The sequence below is a fragment of the Bos taurus genome, chromosome 5 (assembly GCF_002263795.3).
Source record: "Bos taurus isolate L1 Dominette 01449 registration number 42190680 breed Hereford chromosome 5, ARS-UCD2.0, whole genome shotgun sequence".
Lineage (NCBI taxonomy): Eukaryota > Metazoa > Chordata > Mammalia > Artiodactyla > Bovidae > Bos > Bos taurus.
This window is the reverse complement of record NC_037332.1, coordinates 55,956,214-55,979,228: the sequence shown is the minus strand read 5'-3', so window position 1 is coordinate 55,979,228 and position 23,015 is coordinate 55,956,214. Positions and strand designations below refer to the sequence as shown.

Here is a 23,015-nt window from a genome sequence, read left to right as displayed (position 1 = left end):
TCCGCCCTCTGGCGGGAGACCGGTTCCGGTTGCATCAGCGTGGGGTCCACGGCGAAATGAGGTTGTTCGTGAGTGAGGGCGCTCCGGGGAGTCTGCCTGTGCTGGCCGCGGCCGGGAGGGCCCAGGGCAGAGCGGAGCTGCTCATCAGCACTGTAGGCCCAGAAGGTAGTCGAGCTGGCGCTGGTGGGCGGTGGATGAGACGGGCGGGACTGGAACACGCAGACAACGACCCCACAGTTGTCTTCGCCAACATTCCAGGCCCCAACACCACGCACTCCCGTCAATTTCCTCCCACGTTATCCTTCAGCACCCCATACCTTCTTCCCTCCCAGTGACATCTTTCATCAGTCACTTCCCTTAATTAGCCTCAGTGTACCCTTCTCTAATTTCTGGTCTCCCCTCCTTCCTCTCTCAGGACCTTGTCTCATTCCGGTGAACCTCCTTCCCCTCTCCAACCTCCCATACCTACTAGGTACCCTCCCCACACGTCATTCATATGATAACCCCCAGGTTTTCTTAGGAAACCCTACTTTTCTCTCCTAAACACACAGACACACATGCTCCCTTCGGTTTACCTCTTCTCATTCCCAGCTATCTGTTTGTGTGACTCCTAAGCGGTTCTCTTGTCAGTTCTCCCAGGGTAGCTCAGATCATTTTCAGATATTCTTGTGCTCAGTCTCTCAGTTGTGTCCGGCTCTTTGTGACCCTATGGATTGTAGCCCGCCAGGCTCCTCTGTCCATGGGATTTTGTAGTCAAGGATACTGGGGTGGGGGCCATTTCCTTCTCCTGACGCAGGGATCGAACTCGTGTCTCCTGCATTGGCATGTGGATTCTTTAGCACTGAGCCACCTGGGAAAACATCAGATATCCTGGTTATCTTCAGCTGTTCCAGTTCTTGGCTGCAGCACTACCCCAGTACCACCACATCCTCTCTGCAGTCCCCATCTGTTTCAGCTGAACACCTGCTTGTCTCTCCAGCTCATTCTGGACCCACCCCCTTTCAGAGGTCTTATCCTGGACCCTCTCCTGGTGACTGCCCATCTCCCCCGCACCCCCCTCTGCCCTCCTAGTACCCCCCCCCCCACGACTGTGAAGATGTCCTTTTAAGTTGACATAGTATTTCTTGTCTCTCTTTTTCACCCATCTTCCTCCCCTGTGTCAGAGTGTGTGGTCCCATTCCTGACCCGGCCTAAGGTCCCTGTCTTGCAGCTGGATAGTGGCAACTACCTCTTCTCCACCAGTGCAATCTGTCGGTCAGTATTGGTCCTTGATGCAGGGAGGTGGCTGAATAAAATCGGGTTACTGTCCTCTGTGTGGCCTTATTTACAACTGGTGTGAGAAATGGACTCGACCAACGAGCCCCTTTAATTCTCCCTCTGTTGCTCTCTCCCTGGGTAGATACTTCTTTCTGTTATCTGGCTGGGAGCAAGATGACCTCACCAACCAGTGGCTGGAATGGGAAGCAACCGAGCTGCAGGTGGGACTGAGATGTGAGGGTTGGCAGGCAGATTGTTGCTCTGCACGGCCGTCCTGACCCGTGTCTCCTGTGTTTCAGCCAGCTTTGTCCGCTGCCCTGTACTATTTAGTGGTCCAAGGGAAGAAGGGAGAAGATGTTCTTGGCCCAGTTCGGAGAGCCCTGACGCATATTGACCACAGCTTGAGTCGTCGGAGCTGTCCGTTCCTGGCTGGGGTGAGTTGGGCCTTGAAATCAGGGTTGGGAAAAGCTGTATGGTATAAGAATTAAGGAGGAAGACTGTATTCAAAGTTCAACCCCTCCCCCCTCAACTGCCCCTTACTGGCAGTGTAACCTTTAAAACTCATAACCTCTTTAATGTTCATTGTTTCTCGTCTTTGAAGTGGGAGTGATGTTAGTACCCTTCTCAGTGGGTTATTGTGAGAATTGAGATAATTTAAAATGCTTAACACAGTGCTTGATACTTAATAAGTGTTTAGGAAATGTACAGTATTATTATATCCATGGGAAGAAACTGAGTGTCTCACCTGTGTACTTTTTCTTTTTGTTTCTCAACAAAGGAGACAGAATCTCTAGCTGATATTGTTTTGTGGGGAGCGCTCTACCCGTTACTCCAAGACCCATCCTATCTCCCTGGTGAGAACTGTGCATATCACTTCCCCACCAGCCTGAGGAACTTGGTGTAGGGGTTACAGAGTGGGCAGTAGACTATTGAGGACCTATTCTTAGCTGTAACTTGACAGGGCAACTATAGCAGAAAGACAGCTGAGGGAATTGGGAAAGGCAGCTAGAGAAACTTCATAAAGAAGGGGAGGAGGTCCCCTTCCAGCTACCGATTCTAGGTCTTGTTGATTGTTTCCTTTCTCCCATGCCCACAGAGGAGCTGGGTGCCCTGCACAGCTGGTTCCAGACACTGAGTTCTCAGGAGCCATGTCAGCGAGCTGCAGAGACTGTGCTGAAGCAGCAGGGTGTCCTGGCCCTCCGGCCCTACCTCCAGAAGCAGCCCCAGCCCAGCTCCCTTGAGGGCAGGCTTGTCAGCAATGAGCCTGAGGTTTGGAACAAAGAAGAGGGGTACCCACACAGCCGCAGTGCCTGAGGTGGCGGGGGTGGCTTGGAGAGAGAGTTTGAGCACAGCTGTTAACTATGTCAGTTCTTGGAGAGAATTTCCTTACTCTGTGTGCCCTTCTTACCTGGTGAGGGATACTGTCCACTCTTCATAGGAGGAGGAACTGGCTACTCTGTCTGAGGAGGAGATTGCCGTGGCTGTAGCTGCTTGGGAGAAGGGCCTGGAAAGCTTGCCCCCTCTTCGGCCGCAGCAGAATCCAGTGTGAGTAGGCACAGACTGAGTGGGGCTTGGTTTCTTATGTGGAAATTGTTGATAGAGCCAGTTCCTGCCTGTTTAATCCCCATCGCTGACCTTTCTGTAATTCTCTATCCTCTTAATCTCTTGGCTAATATTTTGGACATACTGTCCCTCAGTTCCCCCCCACACCTGTGTTTTCAGTTACTTTCTACCTACTGATTGTACCTTAGTCTGTTTTTCCCGTTCAGATCGTTGTTCTGAGCTTTAGACATCTGTCAGACTACCTCCTTGATTCTCCACCTCCACTGGCATTGCAAACTCATCATGTCCAAAACCAAATCTCTTACCTTCCCTGCCAGCTTCTCTTTCTCCTTTAGTCACTTGTCTTAGTGAATGACTCCCACCTTCCACCTAAAGATCCAGGCCAGAAATCTTGGTGTCATCTATCTGTACCATTTTCTCATCTTTCCCTGTATCATTTACTCCATTACCAGGTCATTGATTCTTAACTCCTAAGGAGTCCTTGTATCCATCCCTTCTCCCTGTCCTCACTGCTGCTAACCTGAAGTGGGGCCTTGCCATCTCTTACCTTCTCCTTCCCTGCTGTCCTGTGCTCCATATTGTCACCAGATGGCTGCTTAAAACTGCTGATATTATCATCTCATCCTCCTTTTCAGAATTCTACAGATGGTTTCTTTGTGTACTTCACCTGGTCTTTCATGATCTCGCTCCTGCCTGCATGCTTAGCATCATGTTTTATCACTCTTCTGATAGCTAAGATAATATTCACACACATAGTGGGAATTTCCTGGCTGGGTCCAATGGTTAAGACTGGTGCTTTGACTGGTGAAGGCTTGGGTTCAATCCATGGTCAGGGAGCTGTGTGGTGTGGCCAAAAAAAAAAGTCACACCCGTATGTAGATTTTTCCATCGAAATGAAGTATTTGTAGTTCTGAACATGTTGTTCAATAAAGATTTACGTGTCCACTCCTTGTCAGGCCCTGTGTGCTGGGAACTGGGTCTACAGAGGGGAGCAAACAGACAAGACTCTGCTGTCATGCCACTTTGAGTCTAGTGTTATAGACAGGTATTTTAAAAACTGTAAGTAGTATGAAGGAAAAAACAAGTGCTGTGAGAAAATGTCACAGGAGGTTAACTTAGAAAAAAACAACATTTGAACTAACAATTGTGGGAATTCCCTGGAAGTCCAGTGGTTAGGACTCCATGCTTTTACTGCTGAGGGCCTGGGTTCAGTCCCTGGTGGGGGAGCTAAGATGCCACAAGCTGCGCAGTACAGCCAGAGAAAAAGGAGACCTAAGACTTGCCAGATGAGTAGGGGTTACTCAGGCAAGGGTAAGTCTGGGGAAAGGCTGTCTCAGATAGAGGAAGCATCTTTATAAGGAATTTCTAAAAGGCCAGTGGCTGGAGGCTGGTTAGTCAGGGGACAGCTGGGTCAGAATGAGCTTTGAGAGGAGGCAGGCTGAGATCATATACTCACACCTTGGTGTGTTTGCTCATGCTCTTCTTGGAAGGCCTGTGTCTCCCCTACCTGCTGGACAGTTGTTCAGGAGACTGGGTCTGTCATGTCCTTCTCTGTACAGCTTGAGAGTCTTAAGTGCTTCATATTCTGGCAGCTCCCGTTGTCACATTTTATGGTAATTGTCTCTACGTCTCTGTCTCCTCACTAATCTGTAAACTTATTGAAGGTTGGGACTCTCTTTTCTTTTACATGGAGTATCTTGTAGCACAGGGTCAAGTATTTGGTAGAAAATGGTAAAATTTAAATGAGTTAGTGAAAGTTCATCTTTTATTCAATCACTCATTTTGAATATTTCTGTGAGTACCTACTGAGGATTGATTTGAAGGTAATAAAGAATAGGAGGTAGACTTTCTCAGGTGTCTATACAGGCTAACTTGTTTGAATGCATACTTAGAGGAGGAGACAGCTGGTGTTAGAGCAAATGCTAGAGCAAATGCTTTTGCTTCTGATTGAAGTGCACCCCAAAAGTCTTGAATCTGGCAAATTGCCACCCATTCTTGAGAACCCAACCCAAGTAGTTCTGCCTCTGTGGAGTCTTTATTTTTGGCTGTGTTGGCTCTTCATTGCTGCGTGTGGGTTTTTTCCAGTTGTGGTTCGTGGGTTTCTCTTGTTGCTGAGCATGGGCTCTAGACACGTGGGCTTCAGTTGTTGTGGCTTACAGGCTCTAGAGCGCAGCCTCAGTAGCTGTGGTGCATGGGCTTAGTTGCTCCTTGGCATGTAGAATCTTCCTGGACCAAGGCTGGAACCCATGTCCCCTGCACTGGCAGGTGGATTCTAAACTACTGGACCACCAGGGAAGTCCCTCTGTGGAGTCTTGGGCTGGAGATGCTCAACTTCCTTTGACCTCTGTGAGCACTTTGTACCTCTGATCGCACTGATCCCAGTCAGAAGTTATGTGATAGAATGTACCCTCCTTGAGGGCAGAACCCTGGGCATACTCACCTTTATGTCTCCACTGTAGTAAGCACACACAAGATGAGAGAGACGTTACAGAGCGACACAGAAAGGAGCACTGCAGCGTGTGTGGTACAGGTTGCTTAGGGGGTCAGGGTACAAGGATGACTGGGTGGAAGGCCGATTGTCAGTGAGGGAGGGTTTTCCTGAAGGAGCTTTCTAAGCTGGACTTCAGAGAAATTTGTGGTATTCAGTCATGGGGAGAAAAGTCAATGAATGCAGGAGAGATTGGTGAGCACTTCCTGAAGAAATGAGCTGTAAAATGTTCCAGGAAGTAGATGGACCGTCTAACCAGATATACAGCATGCAGCTGGGAAAGAAGGGTGAGGTTAACACCTCTGTTAGTAGTTAACACTCTGGAGTCTCTGTTAGTAGATTCTGAGACTCGGTGAGCCTGCAGGGTGCCTACGGTTGAAGAACATGGTAATTGTTGGGAGTTGGCCGTTGTAAGTTAAGAATGGTTTGAAATAACATTGTAAATCAATTATACTTCAAGAAAAAATATTAAAACTGAAAAAAAAGAATGATTGGAAAGATGAACCCTAGTGAGGTGTTAGTGCTGGGGAGGGTGGTGGATATAGGATGTGTTCAGCCGAGCTGTCATGGGTGACAAAGCATGGAGAGAGAAGAGCAGATTGAGTGACCTCTGGCGGCAGATTGAGTGGCATGAGTAGGAATGATCCTGGGACAGTGGGGAGGAGATTATAGCTATGAAGGCAGTGGCTGGTGCCTGCTGGTTTGAGACAGGCCATGAGGAAGTGGCTGACCCATATGGGTTAGGGCGTGAAAAGTCCTGGGATATGAGAGGACTTGGGAACACTTGTGTGTGGGTTGATGGATTGTAAGCATTTCAGGTCCTGACTAGAGGTAATGCTAACATAGCACTTGGAAAGACGGGGAGAGGTGTTCTTGGGTGGTGTTCAAGTCCAGGGAGTTAGTGAATGATGGTTGAAGAGAGCCTGGGGAGAGTTGTCAGTACTTGGGAGGCTAGAGCCTGAGAACCAGCTGATGGAAAGGAGCACTTAGGATTATAAAGAGGGACAGAATTCCTTGTGGGAATGAGCCTCCTTAGGAGCAGTACACGAGGCTTGCTCGCTATGGGCAGGGCCCTGTATTCGCAGCTGGAGGGATCTCATGGCTTCCGGGGAAGTTTAAGCTCCAGCAGCTTCATATGAGGAAAGACTTCGGATGGACGTGACCCTGGGCAGTAGAATAGATGCATCTGGCTGCTTCGTGCACTTTGGGTCTCTCTTGACCCTCTCATCTCCCCCTGGACTGTTCTCTTTCTTTTTCCCTACCAGGTTGCCCGTGGCTGGGGAGAGAAATGTGCTCATCACCAGCGCCCTCCCTTACGTCAACAACGTCCCCCACCTTGGAAACATCATCGGCTGTGTGCTCAGTGCCGACGTCTTTGCAAGGTGTGGCCAGCTACTGGGGGAGGGCCCCAAGGAGGCAGTGCGCCCCAAGGAAATAGGCCTCAAGTGGGGAGACTGGAAGGATCCTGGGTGCAGGGAGGGAGCTGAGATGGGGCCTCATGATCACTACATTCCTTTTCAGGTACTCCCGGCTCCGTCAGTGGAACACCCTCTACCTGTGTGGGACAGATGAGTATGGTACAGCGACAGAGACCAAGGCTATGGAGGAGGGACTAACCCCACAGGAGATCTGTGACAAGTACCACGTTATCCACGCTGACATCTACCGCTGGTTTAATATTTCGTTTGACTTTTTTGGTCGGACTACCACTCCACAGCAGACCAAGTAGGTGTCCTTTGATCAATCATAAATGGAGGGGGTGGGGGGCAGTCAGAATATTGAGGGGACAGAAAGACAGAAGGAACCAAAGTTGTTGCTCCCCCTGCCCCCAAACATCTGGGTATTGTCCTGAAATGTGATGTGTCTCAGACATTATTATGGGGAGTCGTTGTGTGCAGAAGCCTGACCAGGGCTGCAGGAGCCTCTGAGGTGGGGAAGAGACAGGACTTACGCTCACAGGAAGGATCTGCCTCGCCTCTCCCGCCTCCCTTCTCTTACAGTCTTAGGACAGCCCCTCCCACTCCTGTGTGTTTATAGCAAACATTCATTCTCTTCATTCATTCTCTGTCTGATTGTCATGCCTGTAAATACTACACAGTAGGTAGGCTGCCAGAGAGTGCTGTGCAGTTTAGCAGTTGGACTGATTTAATTTTTAGGACATATCAAAGAACTAATCAGTCCTATCCTTTTGGAGATTTTTGTTAACAAAGAATACAAAACGGATAAATCTGTATTTGACCAAAGTAAATTCTAGAGTGATGAAGAAAGAGATCATGTGGGGAGTTGTGAGGGGTCTGGGCTCATCAGTAAACTCCCTACAGATGACTAGAGGGCCTCTCCCTGATTTCTTTGGCACTTGGACTGGGTGAGTTTGGGTCCTAGGTGGAGTGGCAGGAAGGAAGGGTGCATTGCTTCCTCTGACTTCCCTGGTCCCTTCCACATCTCGTCAGAATTACCCAGGACATCTTCCAGCGGCTGTTGGCCCGAGGTTTTGTGCTGCAAGATACTGTGGAGCAACTTCGGTGTGAGCACTGTGCCCGCTTCCTGGCTGACCGCTTTGTGGAGGGTGTATGTCCCTTCTGTGGCTACGAGGAAGCCCGGGGTGACCAGTGTGACAAGTGTGGCAAGCTCATCAATGCCATTGAGCTCAAGGTAAGAGGAGGGTCTCCTGGGAGCCTAGAAGGAGAGAGTGTCTAGTTTTAAGGGACTGTCACTTAGGATGTTTTTTAAATGAAGTATAGTTGATTTATAATGTTATATAAATTTCTGCTGTACAGCAGAGTGATTCAGTTATACATATATATGCATTCTTTTTTATATTCTTTTCCGTTGTGGTTTATCCCAGGACATTGAACATGGTTCCCTGTGCCATACAGTAGGACCTTATTGTCCATATTTTTTTTTTTTTTTTAAATTTTTATTGTTTTGGCATGTGAGATCTTAGTTCCCTGACCAGGGATTGAACCTGTGCCCTCTGCGTTGGGAGCATCCAGTTTTAACCACCTGACTACCAAGGAAGTCCCTCCATAGGATTTTTGATTTAGCATTCAAGACCTTTCACCAGTGGCTCTTTTTACTCTAGTCTTAGCAACTGATCACTCATACTGAGCATTTACTATGTGCTTGGCATTGTGCTGGGAAATAGATAAGTTGAATTCATACTTTCCTACCTTTTCTCCTGCTTCACACCAGCTGTTCTGCGCTTGTTTAGTTCTTCCTTTCTTCCATAAATACCACCTTTCTTCTACTCCATGTTTATTCATTTGGTAGTTGTTCATTTATTCAACAAACTTTTTTGAGTCTTTACAGTAGCGTTGTCATAGTTCTGGTTATTGACATTGTAGCAATGAACAAGACAGATTTTTATCTAGTGCCAGAGAAGACCAGCACTAAAGATAGAATGTAGTTGCTGTAAGCTTCCAGGAAGATGTAACAGAGTGACTTCTGGGGGGAAGAGTTGAGCTGGGTGATTAGGGAAGTCCTCTTAGAAGGTAACATTTGAACTGAGTGTTTAACTGAAGAATGAGAAGGAGCCAGGAGGCGATAAGTGGGATGAAGAGTATTCTAAGCAGAAGGACCAGGAAATGCAAAGGCCCAAGGCAGCAGAGCAATGAAAAGGGGAATTGAAAAGACCAGTGTGGCTCACGGTGGGTGGGGGTGGAGAGGTGGTGGTGGGTTGAGATGAGGTCAAAGACGTAGGCAGTGACCAGATTTCCGGGCACAGTTAGCCCTCTTGGAGTGGAATGGCAGGCTGCTCTGTGGATAATGGGTGGGAGGGAAGCAAGGGAGAAAGCGGGGAAACCAGTTTGGAGGCCAGAGTGGCGGTAGCTCAGAAATGGAGTGATGGTAGCTTGGACTCGGTTAATAGCAGGGGGAATGAGGGGGCAGGGAAGGATTTGAGATATGTTTTGGAGGCAGACTCTGTGGAACTGGACAGACTAGAATTTGAGGTGATAGATAAGTCAAGAGAATGGAGACTTTACGTTTTTGGCTTGAGCAGCTTGGGTGGCTGGTAGCACCATCTACAGACACGGGCAAGACTACTTGAATTGCTTTCTGGTAGAGTATGGTGACGCTGTTTGGATTTGTTAAGTTGGAGATGCTTCCTTAGACATCCAGGGAGGGATGTTAGGTAGGCAGTTGATACAGGCACGTGGAGTTCGGGAGAGAGATCCTGAGAGAGTTATAATTTCTCACCTTCAAAAACCCAGATCAAAACTCACTTGCAGGCTTTCATTGACTTGCCCCACCCAACTGTTACTCCTTTAGCTGTCATACTTCATTGTTTGTACAGTCATGTCGTGTCATGCAGATAAGTATTTCTCGACATTTTGCCATGTGAAGGCCCGCGCTTGTTTTTCATGCAAGCCCGCTCCCTCTGCTTGAGCGTAACTTCCTCAAGTGTCTTCTCTTGGTCGCTCTTTTCACTACTCACACAGCTGTAGGGCTGTCTAGCCTGGGTCTATTTAGCCTGTGCTCTAGAGAATGCATTTTTCCTGTTCTTGGGAATGAAAGGACACAGACGTGAAACTCTGTAGCAAAAGTTGTGCCCTGCAGACCTGAGTCTCCAAGCTCAGAACCGGCCCAAGTAAGTAGTTCTTACTTGGTGGGGTGTGAGAATGGGGTGAAGTGTGGTGGCAGACAGGGGACCTCATCTCTCTGTGCCTCTCGCCTCACCTGGACAGCTCCTGGCCTGTAGCCTGATTCCAACTGCCCTGCCCTGGGTCACCCCTTCTCTTGAATTTCCCTTCACAGAAGCCTCAGTGTAAAGTCTGCCGGTCGTGCCCTGTGGTGAAATCCTCTCAGCACCTGTTTCTGGACCTGCCTAAGGTGAGTGGGCCTTTCCCTCAAGCCAGTCTGCACAGCCTCTGCTGCACCCTCTGCCTCAGCGACAGGCAGAGACAAATGTATACCAAATCACTCTCCCATGTTTTTAATTTCCATTTTAAAATCACGCATGCTTAATGTAAAAAGATGTAACAGGAAAAGAGCACAGAGTGAAAGGCCAGGCCCATCTGCCAAAAGGTAGTTTTTGTTGCTCATTTTCCTCTGTAGCACTTGCATGTGAACGTTTTATTTTTATTTTTGTGATTATTATTATTTTTTAATCAATTTATTTCTGGCTGCACTGGGTCACTGCAGTCTGGCTTTCTCTGGTTGTGAATGGGAGCTACTTTCTGGTTGTGGTGTGCTGAATGAAAGTATTTTTATGCCTTTTGTCTTTTCCTTAATGTAAATTAGATCATGGCATTCGTATTACTCTGCAGTCTACTTTCTTTTACTTCACAATTTGTCTTGACCAATTTTTCACTTTAGTGGATCTGTCTTTTTTTTCGTTTTATTTGTTTTAAAAAGTTTTGGCCATACCCTGTGGCATGTGGGACTTTAGTTCCCTGACCAGGGATCAAACCTGCACCCCTTGCATTAGAAACTGGGGTCTTAACCACTGGACTACCAGGGAGGTTCCTATTTATTTTTTAAAAATATTTATTTGGCTGCGCTGGGTCATAGGTTTTAGTTGCACCCCACTCAGGATCTTCTGTTTTAGTTGCAGCTTGAGGGATCTAGTTCCCTGACCAGGGCCATCTGTATTGGAAGCTCAGAGTGTTAGCCACTGGACCACGAGGGAAGTCCCTTTTTTTTCCTTTTAAACTTTTATTTGGAGATGATATCAAACTTGCAGAAAGAGTTGTGGGAATAAGCATTTCCTAGAACAAAGAACCTTGTGTTCTTTACCCACAAGAACCTCATGTACCCATTACCCAGATTCACTGGCAGTTAAGATTCTGCTCCATTTGCCTTAGCATATTCTCTGTCTCATACATGTATGTATATGTACTTATAGATTCTCTTTATTCTTAAATGCTTCATTGTATGTTTTCTAAGAAAAAAGACATGTTCCTGCATAACCACAGTATGGTTAACAGCTTAAAGAAATTTAACATTAATATAGTTGTGTGATCTACCATCCATATTCCATTTTTGTCAGTTATTCCAATAATATGCTTTCTAGCATGTTTTTTCCTGTAGTGCTGAATCTGGCTCTGAATAATGTATTTAGTTTTTCTGTCCTTTAGTTTCCCTTAATCTGAAACAGTTCCTCAGCCTTTATCTTTTATGATATTAACAGTTTTTAAGAATATAGACCTTGATCCCCCTTTCAAAACAGAATATTCTTCATTTTGCATTTATTGACTGTTTTCTTCATGATTAGATTCAGATTATGCATCCTCAGTTGGAATATTGCATAGATGATACCGTGTTCTTTCCGGAGGCATGTGGTGGCCATTTCCCCCTTATCAGTGACGTAAATTTTGTTCAGTCAAGATGTTACTAGGCTTCTCCACTGTGTAATTAATATTTCGCCCCTTGCAACTTAAAAGCAGTATGTGGAAATGCACATTTAAGACCATGCAAGTATCTTGATCTTCATTGAAAGGGTTCCTCTGAATTTAGCATCCGTTTATTTAACCATTTTTACCTGACCAGGTTTTTATTAAGATTTGCCAACTCTCCCACTCTCTCCACACTTACCCTTCTCCGTCATTCATTTATTTATCTACTTACCATCAGTGTTGACTCATGGATTCCAATTTTTTTCAATGGTTTATAACTGATTCCTGTCCTAAATATTGTTGATGTTCTAGTTGTTCCTTATTTGGCCAACGGGAGCCTCAGGGTGGTTTCTCTGGGCGTTTCTGAGGTCTCCTATCATTTTTAAGCACTTATTTTCTAGCATAGCAGGATATTCTAGATTCATCTTGTTCCATCCTGGGATCCAACCATTTCTCCACCAAGCTGTGGTTTTTTTTTTTTTTTAAATAGGGAACAGTATTAGAGGCCAAGTTTTGTGTGCTCATTGCTCCTGGATGTCTTTGGTTCTCAGCTGGTTCTCAGCTCTGTGAGCAGAAAGTTAGGCATTTTATTTTAGGTTCACACGGACATTCCATTCCATTCCAGTCCAGCCCCTTGGAGTTCTTCTTCACTTGCCCTCATCCCATATTTTTTATCTCCCTTCTTCCACACGGTAAGTACTCTGGTTTCCAGCAACATTATTTACTCATTTATTTGATCCTACAGTACACCTAAAAATAATTTCAGAATTGCTTCACCCATACTGCTACCAAAAAACCTACTAAGGTGAGTTTAGGGTTAGTTTGCAGTCCTGCTCCTTCCCCTACAACTGAGGGTATGTAATCAAATGTGTTCAACATCGTCTTGGCTCAGTTTTTTCCCCCTTTCAGTGTGATTATGTTACTGAAATAAGCCAATCATTTAGGTTCATTTGCTTCTAGTTTTTTTTTCTCTCCTCATACTTGTTTTTTGAAAATATAGAACGTTAGTATGCTTCTAAATCAAAACCCTGAGAAACCTGCCGTGTTGCAGTCTGCGAGGTCACAGAGAGTTGGATACGACTTGGTGACTGAACAACAGAATACTCAGAGAAGGGTCCTTCCCCTCCTGTCCGTGCTGCCTTGTTCTCCTGTCTCCTGTAGGCGATTGGTTTTGTTTTCTGATTTAGTCTTAGTGTGTTTATTTTTGTAAAGATAAGCTTTTATATATATATATAAAACATTTTATATATATATAAAGATGAGCAGGTGAATGTATGTATACATACGTATCTATTTTTTCTTATACAAAATATAGCATACTATACATACTATTTTGCATTTTATATTTTTCACCTAACAGTATGTTCTAGAAATCATTCTGTATCAGGACTACTCCATACATGTCAGTTCATAAAGATCATTCTTACTCAGTCTTGTTTTGTTTTTGTTTTTGTTTTGGCAGCATGCAGGGACCTTAGTTCCCTGACCAGCCGTCAAACCCGTGTTCCCTGTGGTGGAAGAGTGCAGCCCTAATCACTTGGTCACCACGGAATTCACTGTTTTTTCCTTTAAATTTTTATTTATTTATATTTTGGCTGTGGTGGGTCTCCATTGCTATGTGAGGGCTTTTTCTGGTTTTGGCAAGTAGGGGCTACTCTTCTTGTGGTGCTCAGGCTTCTCATTGCTGTTGCTTGTCTTGTTGCGGAGCACAGGCTCTAAGCATGTGGCACACAGGCTTAGCTGCTCCACGGCATGTGGAATCTTCCCGGACCAGGGACTGAACCTGTGTCCCTTGCATTGCACGGTGTATCCTTAACCACTGGACCACCAAGGAAGCCCTGTTACTTAAACAGTTGCATAGTACTTCATTCTGTGTGGGTACCATAGTTTATTTAACCAATTTTTTGTGTTCATCATTCAGGTAGTTTCCAGTATTGTGCAGTTAAAAATACTGTCGCAGTGAATAACCTTGTGCATATGTATTTTTGTATTGTGGGAAGTCTGTCTTCAGGATAAATTCCTTAAGGGATCACTTGCTGTGTCCAGAATAAATGTGTATGTAGTTTATGGCCTGATTTTTCTCAGTAGGTATTGTTCAGTTTTACCTCCCTCCTAGTAGAGTGTGCACCTGTTTGCCACAGCCTCACCAGGACAGTGTGTTGTTAGGCTGCTAGTGCTGTGGTGTTTCTGTGGATGAATCATGTGAACCATTCCTTATGAAAGGTTTATCTTTGTTTTTCTGCTTACAAAAGCGATAAACACTTGTTTTTAAAATTTCAGAATGAAATAGATGGTGTAAAAGTGGATGTTCCCCCTAATCTCATTGAGAATAAAGTACTAAGATACATTTTTTGGGATTATGTTAATCCGTGTATTACGATTACTTATTTTTATAATGATAGGATTATATCTTATATTACTATTTTGAAGTTTGCTTTAGTTAATCTATTTCTGAGATCTTTACATACTTTTTAAAAGCCTTAATAAGTATTTCATTGGTTGATAAACCATAGTTCTTTAAATTCTACTGAACCAAGTGAATTAGTTTTAATTTTTGGTGTGATGAGCGGTGCAGTTCTCTTATAAATACATCTATACACACTTATGTGAAAATTTCTGTTGAAAAAAATCCCAAGTAGAATTGCTATGGCAAAGTCATGAATCCTTAATTTTAATTATATATCAATAAATGACTCCAAAAAGCTTGTATGTATTTATCTTTATGCTGACCACACATGCAGCTGTCACAAACCAGCTCTGTGCTTCTCTGCTATCAGCTGGCAGCGCGGGTGGAGGAGTGGTTGGAGAAGACATTGCCTGGCAGTGACTGGACTGCCAACGCCCGGTTCATCATTCGTTCTTGGCTTCGAGATGGCCTCAAGCCCCGCTGTATAACCCGAGACCTCAAGTGGGGAACCCCTGTGCCCTTAGAAGGTTTTGAGGACAAGGTAAAAAACCCTGTGCTTTATTCAGATCTCGTATGATTCAGCTTTGGGGTTGAAACCCTGGGCGAGCAGAACAGACCACTGGTTATGCCTTGTTTCAGTCTGAGACTCTGGGTCGGCAGGGGTTTCCGGTGTGCTTGCATTCAACCGTGTCCCCTCCCTCCTGGCCCTTCAGGTGTTCTATGTCTGGTTTGATGCCACCATTGGCTATCTGTCCATCACAGCCAACTACACAGACCAATGGGAGAAGTGGTGGAAGAACCCAGAACAAGTGAGTAGTTCTTGGTTAGCCTGTCCATGGGGCTTCCCAGGTAGCACAGTGGTGAAGAATTCTGCCAATGAAGGAGATGTAGGAGATGTGGGTTTGATCCCTAGGCTGGGAAGATCCCCTGGAGGAGAATATAGCAACCCATTCCAGTATTCTTGCCTGGAAAATCCCATGGACAGGGGAGCCTGGCAGGCCGTAATCCCTGGGGTCACAGAGAGTTGGACACAACCGAGCATGCACACATGTACCCACTGCCTGTGAGAAGGGTGAATGTGTAGCGGGGTGGTTAGGATTGGGTACCTGATCTTTCTTAGGCCTTTGAAGAGGCTCTCAGAAGCTCTGTCTCCCAATTATATTTCATAGGTGAACCTGTATCAGTTCATGGCCAAGGACAATGTTCCCTTCCATGGCATAGTCTTTCCTTCTTCAGCCCTAGGAGCTGAGGACAACTACACCTTGGTCAGCCACCTCATTGCTACAGGTACCCTGGGAGACTGAAGATGGGGGTGTTCCTAGGGAGTGAGGACCAAGGCAGTGCTTGGAAATTCCTGGAGAGGTGCTAGGTCTTGAGTTAGGAGTTGAGGTGAAATAGGAAACAGTTAGAACATGGACGCTCAACCCAGAAAAAGGAAACAAGGACCTGAAGAGAGCAGAAGTTCAGAGCTAAATTTTGTAATGGGTGGAAGTAAAGGGGAAAAGATCACATTGGAGAGGAATCATCTCCCAAGTTCTATGCAGGCCAGCTACTCTAGAGCTGAGGTTGAGAAAAGAAGAGTTAGTGGGTCAGGGACGAAGGACATGATTTGAACAGATGGTTGGCATTCTCCTTCTCTGTCCAGAGTATCTGAATTACGAGGATGGGAAATTCTCTAAGAGCCGGGGTGTGGGAGTGTTTGGGGACATGGCCCAGGACACAGGGATCCCTGCTGACATCTGGCGCTTCTATCTGCTGTACATTCGGCCTGAGGGGCAGGACAGTGCCTTCTCCTGGACAGACATGTTGTTCAAGAATAATTCCGAGCTGCTTAACAACCTGGGCAACTTCATCAACAGGTGGGATCTGGTGAGGGGTGAGAGGCAGCAGATAGCTGGGAGTGGCGGGGGGAGCGGCTTGTAAGGGGGGAAGTTAGTTGTGGAGATGTGATTTAGCAGAGTTCGCCACAAAGTGAATTTTTGCTAATTATTTTATTAATGTTATTAGAAGTGTGTCCTTTCCTAGTGCAAGTTCACTCGCAGGCCACTTAAAAGTTTGACCGGAAAAGGGTTTTTTTAGCACAGGGGTAGGAGATTGGAGTTTTATCACTTCAGTCTCACTTTCCATTATTAGTCCCTATCTCAGCTATTCTGCAATCTAAAGAAATAATCTCTGTGGCCACCCACCCTTTCAGATTTGGTTATTAACCACCATGATCAGGTAGGTAGTCTCTGCAAGAGGATGTATTTGTTAGATATCAGTTAATGTATGTATTTCAGCTTGATCATTTCAAGTTACTGACTTCTGAAAAACAAAAGGTTACTGAAAACCTTACATGAGGGATATGTTTCCTTTATATGACGGGTATCTGTGTGTCAAGTATGTCTGTCACGTGCAGACATTTTCTTAGGGGAGAGAGAAAATAAGTTTTGCTTTCCAGCTTGAGGGAGCCAGGTGGCTTCAGTTCTGAGAAAATGTAAAATTGTGAAAACTGTGTCCAATTTTCTGTAAGGAGACTGGGCAGTAACTCTTCTTCTCTCTCTTCCTTCCCTACTCCCATCCAGAGCTGGGATGTTTGTGTCCAAGTTTTTTGGGGGTTTTGTGCCTGAGATGGTGCTCACCTCTGATGATCAGCGCCTGCTGACCCATATCACCCTGGAGCTCCAGCACTACCACCAGCTGCTAGAGAAGGTTCGGTAAGTATCTACACCTCTGTCTCAACTCCGTGATCTGCTGGCATGTTAACAACCCCATACTGGTACCCCCAGGACCTTACACCTTGGCCTGCATCCTTCCTTCCCAGGATCCGGGATGCCTTACGTAGCATCCTCACCATCTCTCGCCATGGCAACCAGTACATTCAGGTGAACGAGCCCTGGAAGCGGATTAAAGGTGGCGAAGCTGACAGGTGGGTAAGAAGGTAGGGTTGGCTACAGAAATAAAGTGACTGGTTGGATGTGTCCTCTTGGAGGTCCGGACTAGTATTTTTTCTTCCCCAGGCAGCGGGCAGGGACAGTGACAGGCTTGGCCGTGAATATAGCTGCCTTGCTGTCCGTCATGCTCCAGCCTTACATGCCTACAGTTAGTGCCACCATCCAAGCCCAGCTGCAGCTCCCACCTCCAGCCTGCAGTATCCTGCCCACAAACTTCCTATGCACCTTACCAGCAGGACACCAGATTGGCACGGTAGGTCTGAGAGTTGAAGAGCCAGCCTCTCTCAGAATTTCTTTTGAAAAAATTATTCATTTATTGGCTACATTGAGTCTTTGTTGCCACACACGGGCTTTCTCTAGTTGAGGCAAGTGGAGCTACTCTCGAGTTGTGGTGCACAGGCTTCTCGTGGTGGTGGTTTGTCCCGTTGGCTCTAGGCACATGGGCTCAGTAGTTGTTGTGTATGGGCTTAGTTGTCCCAGGGCATGTGGGATCTTCCCAGACCAGGGATTGAACCTGCATGCCCTGTGTTGGAAGCATGGAGTCATAACCCCTAGACCACTAGGGAAGTCCTTCAAAATTTCTACCTTGCCATGCAGCCTTTGGAGGAGGGCTCAGGGAAGAACTTACTCTGGGTGTGACACTCTCACAGCTGTTCTCACAACCCATTCCACCCTCACCTCCACTCTGCACTTTAGGCTTGTTTCTGATATAAAGCCCTTGGTATTGGTTTACAAGCCCAATATTTTCTTTAGTCCATATATCCTCACTGTCCTTCGTGCCAGAACCCAGGGGGCAGGGAAAATACAGGGTAGCCACTTTCTGAAGACAAAGTGATAAAAATATGTACGTACTCCTCTAAGGTTTTGCATCAACCTAGCATTATTAAATAGCCCAAGTAATCTTTGATCCTAATGAATGCCAGTGCTTTTTCTGAATTCTTTACTGAAGTCAGCATGTATTTTGCTCAGTGGTACACTCAACCTTTTGGAAACTTGAGTGCCTAAATGTCAGAAGCTGGCGTGGAGAGGCCCTCTTTATAGTCAAATAAGAATTTATACCCCATCAGTGGATGATTCTGGAATTTTTTTCACAGGTCAGTCCCTTGTTCCAAAAATTGGAAAATGACCAGATTGAAAGTCTGAAGCAGCGCTTCAGTGGGGGCCAGGTGAGAAATCTAAAGACTGCCTCACCCACCAACAGTCCTCCATGTCCCTCAGTAGCCCTCACTCATCTCTCTTTTGGCCCTGCTGCTTCCTCACTTAGTTTTTCTTTCCTGTCTTAGCTAGAAGAGTCCTTGGCATTAAAGGTAATCACTTGCCCCTGCAATCTTATGTCAAACCTGAAGTCAGATGTTTATGGTAGCAGGTGCTAACTCTGTCCTGTTGTTCTCAAGGCAAAAGCATCCCCCAAGACAGCAGCTGGACTGACAACAGCTGGACCGCAGCAGATCCAAGCACTGACAGAGGAAGTGACCAAGCAGGTGTGGGGCTGAAGCCCTACGGGAAGCTGGCAAAGCTGAATCCTAAATAGGTCCTTTCTGGTCTCACTTATTCCCCCACCCCCTCTCTTCTCAGGGCAATATTGTCCGAGAATTGAAGGCACAGAAGGCAGACAAGAACCAGATTGCTGCAGAGGTGGCTAAACTCTTGGATCTGAAGAAACAGTTGGCTCTAGCTGAGGGGAAACCCCTGGAAACCTCTAAAGGCAAGAAGAAAAAGTGAAAGTGAGAACTTATCATAGAAAGTCACTTTAATGGATATGGACAATAATAAATAAATGTACAATCTATATACACGCTAAGACCCTTTTCTATCGTCGACCCTAAGCTTCTCCCCTGCTGAATCGATGGTGGTTGGGTATGTCGTTGGCACTGGTGACGTGGTCAGTAGATACTTCCAGGAAGGGTCAGAAGTGGCCTGAAATGGAAGTGCTGGTCCCAACTGTTCATGCTTGGTGCAGATTAACCATCCGGTCAATCAGAGCTCGGCGAGTTGCCTCCACTTCCCTGGTCAGGCGCTCGATTTCCTGTTTGAGTCGTTCATTCTCTTCAGCCAGCTGTGCCACTTTCCTTTCATTTTCTTGTTCTTTCTCCTTCATGCGTTGCTTGCCAGCCCGAGCTGGGGACTGGCCACTCTGTTTCCGTTTTCTGGTTCTTCCTTGGTCTTCCTCTTCTTCCTCCTGAGCCAGGGAGCTCTGACTGGACTCTGGAGAGCAGGGGCTCTGGGAGGTGTGTGTGACCTCTGGTGGTCCTGGCTCCTCAGTAAGCCAAGCCAGAGAGGCGGGGTCAAGAGTGGTGAAGCTTTTTGATTCTTCCTTCAAGGAGATAAGGCAGGGTAGGTATGAATTAGTTGAGAAGGGAAGGGCAGCACCTCCACTTCCCCCGGCATCAGGCCTAGCGTTCTTACCTCCTTGTTTCCAGGGGGTGAAACACAGGTGCCCCGATTTTCATCTGAGGACAGCACCTCCTGCAGGTCCTCATACCAGGCTTCCAGCTCCCAGCTGGACAGTGCCCCGAAGGAGAAAGGCAGTGACTCAGCTGCCATCTCTGTGGCTGGATCAGGCTCTGGAAAAGGACATACTCAGGATAGTGGGGGTGAGGAAAGAAGCTCCACCGGTCAGTCTACACACTGGCCTGCTGCCTGTCTCGGTAGATAAAAATTTATTGGGAAGCAGCCACAGCAGTTTATTCACATGTTGTTTTACAGCTGCTTTCATGCTACAATAGCAGAGACAACAGCTGTGAGATAGACTATGGTGTGAGGCCCTCGACATCTTAAACATTTACTGTCTGGCCCTTTAAAATGTCTCAACCCCTGACCTAGAATGAGAGTCCCTTTTTGCTTTTGCCCAGCACTTGAAGAAGCAAGTACCTGGACATGCATTCTTATGGGTTCCTAGTAAAAGTCTTCAGCTTCCCTTGGGGAACTCCACTGGTTGTTTCCAGGGGCGGTTACCAGACACCTGTACTCCTTTCTCCTCCCGTGGGGGGAGCCTGGGCAAACAGTCCTTGGGTCCATCTAACCTTGGGTGGGGAATGAGGTGTGGTGAGACCTCCCCTGACTGTGCACTCAAGACCCAGCTTTCAGTTAGGACATGTTCTAATAATAGGGATTTGGTCACCTCTTTAAGGGCAGGCCAGGAGGATGGATGTGGCCTAACAGCAAAAACCTGCTCAGATTCAAACCTTCCTCTCCTGTCTTCTCTAGGTGTTTTCATAATTTCACAAGCAGCAACTCTTAGGAGCTAGTTTGGGGAAACGGTCAGTTAAACTTACCTGCTTTCAGGTGTGGTGATGTATGAAGATACACTTCCTTCTGGAACACTGTGGGGATCACAGATAAATATTAGCCATTTTTGGAAGGGTGGAGAAAGGTTCTTTTTACCTCCAGCTTCCTAGTGGTCCTTCCTTACTTCCTATTGATAGTTATCAGTCTCTGTAGCCATTTCCAAGGACAGAGAAGAGCCTGACTTCCTTTATTTTTAGTTGCTGACATTTGTAGTCCTGATTACATAATAGCAAAATCCTGGCCAACTCAGCTTTTTCTAAATTCAAGGCAGTCTTCAAATGTGCCAGGGTAAGGACTGGACTACAGGGGCGGGAACAAATCAAGTGGCCTTTTCCTAATTCTATTCCCACACTGACCACCTTCAAATGTGTATTTTCAGTCTAGACTTCTCCTGGGACCTCCTTCTGGATATCTAATATGCATCTCAGACTTAACACGTCCCAAGACAAACTTTGGCTAATCTTCCCCTACCAAGGTCTTTCCCATCTCAGTATACAGCAACTCTAGTCGCTTGAGCCAAAAACCTTGGTATCATCCTTGACTCCTCTCAGACCCCACAATCCAGTCCAAACCAACAGCAAAACTTAAACTCATTCTTCAAAACCCCAGAATCTAAACACGTCTCACCAATTCCATTTTTGCTAATCTAGATTAAGTTACTCTCATCTCTCCTAGGTGACTGCAGAAGGTCTCTCAGTTTCTGCTCCTGCAACCAACCCCTCCTGGAGTCTATCTACAACAGTAGCCAAAGTGAACCTTTTAAAACTTAAGTCAGGGTGTGTCATTCCTCTGTTTAAAACTTAATCTCACACATATTAAAGGCTGCTGCTGCTGCTTATAAGTCGCTTCAGTCGTGTCCGACTCTGCGCAACCCCAGAGACGGCAGCCCACCAGGCTCCCCCGTCCCTGGGATTCTCCAGGTAAGAACAATGGAGTGGGTTGCCATTTCCTTCTCCAATGCATGAAAGTGAAAAGTGAAAGTGAAGTCACTCAGTCGTGTCTGACCCTCAGAGACCCCATGGATTGCAGCCTTCCAGGCTCCTCTGTCCATGGGATTTTCCAGGCAAGAGTACTGGAGTGGGGTGCCATTGCTTTCTCCAATATTAAAGGCTGAAGTCCTTTAAATGGCTTAAAAGGCCCTCCACAGTCTGCTCCTTCCTTGCCTTGTTTTCTCATTGACCTCCCCAGCTCTTGCTCACTTTAGTCCAGCCAACTGGCCTCTTGATCCCTAAAGATACTATACATGCTCCCATTTTAGGACTCCTGCTCTTGCTATTCCTTCTGGAAAGCTCTCTCTTCCCACATAAGTCTTTCATTTAAATATCACCTCAGTGAAGGAATCCCTGACCACCCAGTGTAATCTGTAACCTCCACTCAGCATTCTCTACCCTTCCATGCTTTAATGTTTTCTATGGCACTTTACATATTTGCTTACTGTATGCCTCTTCCCACTGAAATGTAAGCTCTGAGACAGCAGACATTTTTCTCTCTTGTTTGTGGATAAATGCTGGGTACCAACCTGCATGGCACACAGTAGGTCTGGTTAAGTATTAGGAATGAATGGATAAATTCTCCCCAATCTCTCACAGGGGTAGGAAAAGGAAGCTCAAAGGCAGAGCGGCAGCTCCCTGCCACTGGGGACTGCAGATGCAATATCGTCCTGAATCTTTCTCTGCAGGGCTGTCCTCCCTGGGGAACCCTTCTTGCCTTCCCGTGTGTGGGACAAGGCTTTCATCAGCAGTGGAGCCCCAGGCCAGAGGGCTGCAGAGCCAAACAGGGGGCTAGCCTGATGCAATGGTTACACAGAGATTAGTTGGAAGACAGGACAAGGGGAAAGAGGCACGCACCAATCCCAGGGGAAGGGCAACCCACTTGGGAGACCCCAAGTGGCTTCCCACACTTAAAAGATCCAAGATGCTCTCCTGAGCAGGAGGCTAGAGGGCTTTGGGGAAAGGAAAACTCATCTCCGTTCCCTGTCCATCGACACCCCTCTTCCCGAAGACTTGTGCCGGCTTAAGATTTTCTGTTCTCTGCAAGGGTGCGGAAAGAATGTTCTGCGGAGGTCCAGAAGCCCCAGCTACTGACGTGGCTATGCTGGCCCCGAGACGCTGAGGCCGAGACAGGATTGGGGGCAGGGGTAGGGGGAGGGCCGCCAGTGGCAAAGCGGCGGTAGCGGCCCGAACCACTGGGTCACCAGGCTTTTCGGGGGTGTGTCCTGTTGCCCCGCCTCCCACCGGACAGGCCTAACAAAGAGGCCTAGGGTCAGCAACGCGAGAATAAATCTTCCTCGCTGGAGCCCGGTCGCCTAACAGCACAGATCAGGGACTGTGCTCCGGGCAGGGGTAGGATGGTGCGGTCGTGTGAAGGACGGGGTGTCTTTCTCGTAAGCACTACTTTCGAATAAAGGATTTTCCTCATCCCTCCCCGGGACAGTCACTTCTCTTCTTTGCGGAGAGGGTGGGGCTACACCCATAAGAGCGGATGCCCTAACTTTAAGGGGCCAATTCGTGTTCGAGAGGATGGGAGGGTAAAAGGTAGATGGGGAATCAGTACTCGCCTCTCTCCTCAGGTTCCGGCTTTGATTTTGGCTCTGTCGCTGCCACCCGCTCATCTTCAACATGATACACTCTATGCTTTAGACTCAAGCCTCTGACCTCGATCCTCGGAGCTGAGATCTTTTAACAGGGCCTTGCCCTCCTCTCTGGGCGGGTCCAGAGGCCTACCAATCAGGAAGCGGCACGCCG

The 23,015-nt window shown here is 46.9% G+C and overlaps 3 protein-coding genes and 1 non-coding gene across 5 annotated transcripts; 2 read left to right on the top strand and 2 right to left on the bottom strand.

Annotated features, from left to right (window-relative positions):
- Positions 1-3: 3 nt before the first annotated feature.
- MARS1 (methionyl-tRNA synthetase 1) lies at positions 4-18,772 on the top strand. Of its 2 annotated transcripts, XM_024991643.2 has the most exons (22): positions 12-165; positions 1,164-1,254; positions 1,400-1,478; positions 1,557-1,691; positions 2,036-2,111; positions 2,354-2,526; positions 2,696-2,802; positions 6,574-6,690; positions 6,830-7,033; positions 7,759-7,960; positions 10,064-10,138; positions 14,421-14,591; positions 14,764-14,859; positions 15,220-15,337; positions 15,696-15,909; positions 16,615-16,746; positions 16,854-16,958; positions 17,050-17,236; positions 18,078-18,149; positions 18,267-18,290; positions 18,378-18,464; positions 18,559-18,772. In XM_024991643.2, the coding sequence occupies exons 1-22, from the start codon at positions 57-59 to the stop codon at positions 18,703-18,705; spliced, it is 2,721 nt and encodes a 906-aa protein (XP_024847411.1). In that variant the 5' UTR covers positions 12-56; the 3' UTR covers positions 18,706-18,772.
- Positions 14,691-14,763, top strand: MIR2430 (microRNA mir-2430). The gene has a single exon (NR_030904.1). It is a non-coding gene; the product is annotated as a microRNA mir-2430 (primary transcript).
- On the bottom strand, positions 18,719-22,926 carry DDIT3 (DNA damage inducible transcript 3). Its single transcript, NM_001078163.1, has 4 exons — positions 22,829-22,926; positions 20,259-20,306; positions 19,390-19,547; positions 18,719-19,297 (listed from the first exon to the last, which is right to left on the bottom strand). The coding sequence occupies exons 3-4, from the start codon at positions 19,525-19,527 to the stop codon at positions 18,929-18,931; spliced, it is 507 nt and encodes a 168-aa protein (NP_001071631.1). The 5' UTR covers positions 19,528-19,547; positions 20,259-20,306; positions 22,829-22,926; the 3' UTR covers positions 18,719-18,928.
- LOC132345297 (DDIT3 upstream open reading frame protein) lies at positions 19,389-22,922 on the bottom strand. Its single transcript, XM_059886955.1, has 3 exons — positions 22,829-22,922; positions 20,259-20,306; positions 19,389-19,547 (listed from the first exon to the last, which is right to left on the bottom strand). The coding sequence occupies exons 1-2, from the start codon at positions 22,889-22,891 to the stop codon at positions 20,265-20,267; spliced, it is 105 nt and encodes a 34-aa protein (XP_059742938.1). The 5' UTR covers positions 22,892-22,922; the 3' UTR covers positions 19,389-19,547; positions 20,259-20,264.
- Positions 22,927-23,015: the final 89 nt, after the last annotated feature.